Below are 1,845 nucleotides of genomic sequence, written 5' to 3' on the forward strand. Positions count from 1 at the left end.
ATCAAAATCAGTTCCATAATAATCACAGTTCCAGGTTTAATGCAACGAGACAAAGGAGCAAAGGTCCAACTTTGGTTTGATATCAAGTCAACTCCTGCTTGAATGCATGGTTTGGCTATAATGTTTGCAGATGTGTTCAAAAAGTATTGTAGTTTATGATAAAATGGGAAAAAGCAGCGAGAATCTTTCTTTGCGTATTTGATCCCTCTTCATCCCACAGTGTCACGACCGCCTGTGTTATTTCGCTTCTGCTGTCTGTTATTACCGGTCTCTCCCAGAAGGCATGGAAAAAAGTAGCTGTCGAAATGGAAAAGGCTGGATAAATAGTCAACCTCCACTTTTCGTGTTGGTAGTGCTGACATGTGGCAGTTTGGGTAGCAGACATTAAAGGGCTCCCTGTTTTACCGTCAGCCGTCTGTGTGATCTGAGAACAATTTGCGAGTTCCTCAAAAGAGTTGAGAAGAAAGGGGAGAAAATTCCTCTTTCGCATAAATCAGCCGTATGACAGCAATATAAACAGCTGGAGTTTCTCTTAAACTTGTTAGACAAAAAATAAAAATAAACCACTTGATGTTTCTTGTTATTTGTTAATGGGATTGTTATTCATTACCGCTTAGGTGTGAAAGCGCCTCCTCTTTCTCGCTGTCTCATTACCTCCGTATCTGTCTGACACCCTTTTGGTCGCATCACAGCAGTGGGACCAGTGTGTGAAAGTGGGTGTGTGTCTGACCCGGGACGGTTGACCTGTGTCAGATCGGCTTTTTTTCCCCGTCACAGCTGAGTGATGCTCTCGCCTGGTTTGTGTTTCAGTCGGAGTCGGAGCATGACGAGGAGTCCACAGGCAGCATGGGCTCCACTTCTGTCGCTGTAAGTCCCTCTAAGGCTTTTTCAAACAGTCTTCCCCGCTGCTTAATGTTTGCCAAGGAGGTAAAACATATTAACAGTGAAGTTCACAAAGTCATAGCAGCTTTACTTTTGTTTGTAACATTCAGAATGACCTTTTAGGTTTGGTTCTTGCAAATAAAATCCACCTTCCTGGTGTAGTTAGTCCCCGTTAAACAAATAACTGAAGGAAAAACTTTTAAGCTCAGCGCAGTGTAATGGTGGGTGTCTCCCGCAATGTGTCAGTTGGCTTGGTGTCAGTGCTTGTAGGAAATGGATTAGACGTTTGTGCTCTAAGAGTCTCCAACAGGATGTGTGTTTCTGTTCCAGCTGGATCCTACAGAGAAAGAGTGGATCTACCACGCCGCCAGCGCTCGAGTGCCTGACCTCTCCCAGCTCCTCAGGCTGGAGCCCTCGCTTGTAAATAAAAAGGTAGCCGCTCCTTATGGTCAGCTGCAATAAATACGACAAATAAAACAACGTGTTATCCACTTTGAAAGTATAAGGACAAGAATTTGTTCACTTTTCAAATAAAGCTTATTTATTTGCTTAAAGCCATACGGAAGTCATATTTAAATGTCAAATCATCGTGGCTTAAACATGTATATAAATGTACTCTTTATCAGACCATATTGACCCAAAATTTAGAGTATTTCTATTTTAACAAAATCTTGTCTTAAAATCTGTGAGGGGTTTTTCCGTAATATTATGCAGGCCAGTTAGTTCTACGTCAGCCTGAACACCTAAATTCGGCCAATCATATATCAACGGTCATCCGTCATTCAAATTTTTCCATTCATAGCATCTCGATTCATATGTCGCAGCTAATAAACGCAACAGTTGAAATGAGAATCATTTCCTTTCCCATTGAGTTCCGTCCCAGTGTTCACAGGGATGGACATCTGTGCCTTCAGCAGGCGTAGCGCTAACAGAACTGGCAGCGTTTTGAGGCAAGGGCTCAAA

General features: G+C 42.6%; 1 protein-coding gene across 2 annotated transcripts in view; it reads left to right on the forward strand.

Annotated features, from left to right (window-relative positions):
* Positions 1 to 1,845, forward strand: part of LOC107083702 (ankyrin repeat domain-containing protein SOWAHA-like) — a 49,854-nt gene that overhangs the window by 25,095 nt on the left and 22,914 nt on the right. For both annotated transcript variants that reach the window (XM_015373120.1, XM_015373119.1), the window contains 2 exons: positions 811 to 867; positions 1,213 to 1,314. In XM_015373120.1, the coding sequence (XP_015228606.1) occupies positions 811 to 867; positions 1,213 to 1,314 (159 nt within the window). The remainder of the gene's footprint in view (positions 1 to 810; positions 868 to 1,212; positions 1,315 to 1,845) is intronic.

Source organism: Cyprinodon variegatus, unplaced genomic scaffold (assembly GCF_000732505.1).
Source record: "Cyprinodon variegatus isolate N-32 unplaced genomic scaffold, C_variegatus-1.0 Scaffold81, whole genome shotgun sequence".
Taxonomy (NCBI): Eukaryota; Metazoa; Chordata; class Actinopteri; order Cyprinodontiformes; family Cyprinodontidae; genus Cyprinodon; species Cyprinodon variegatus.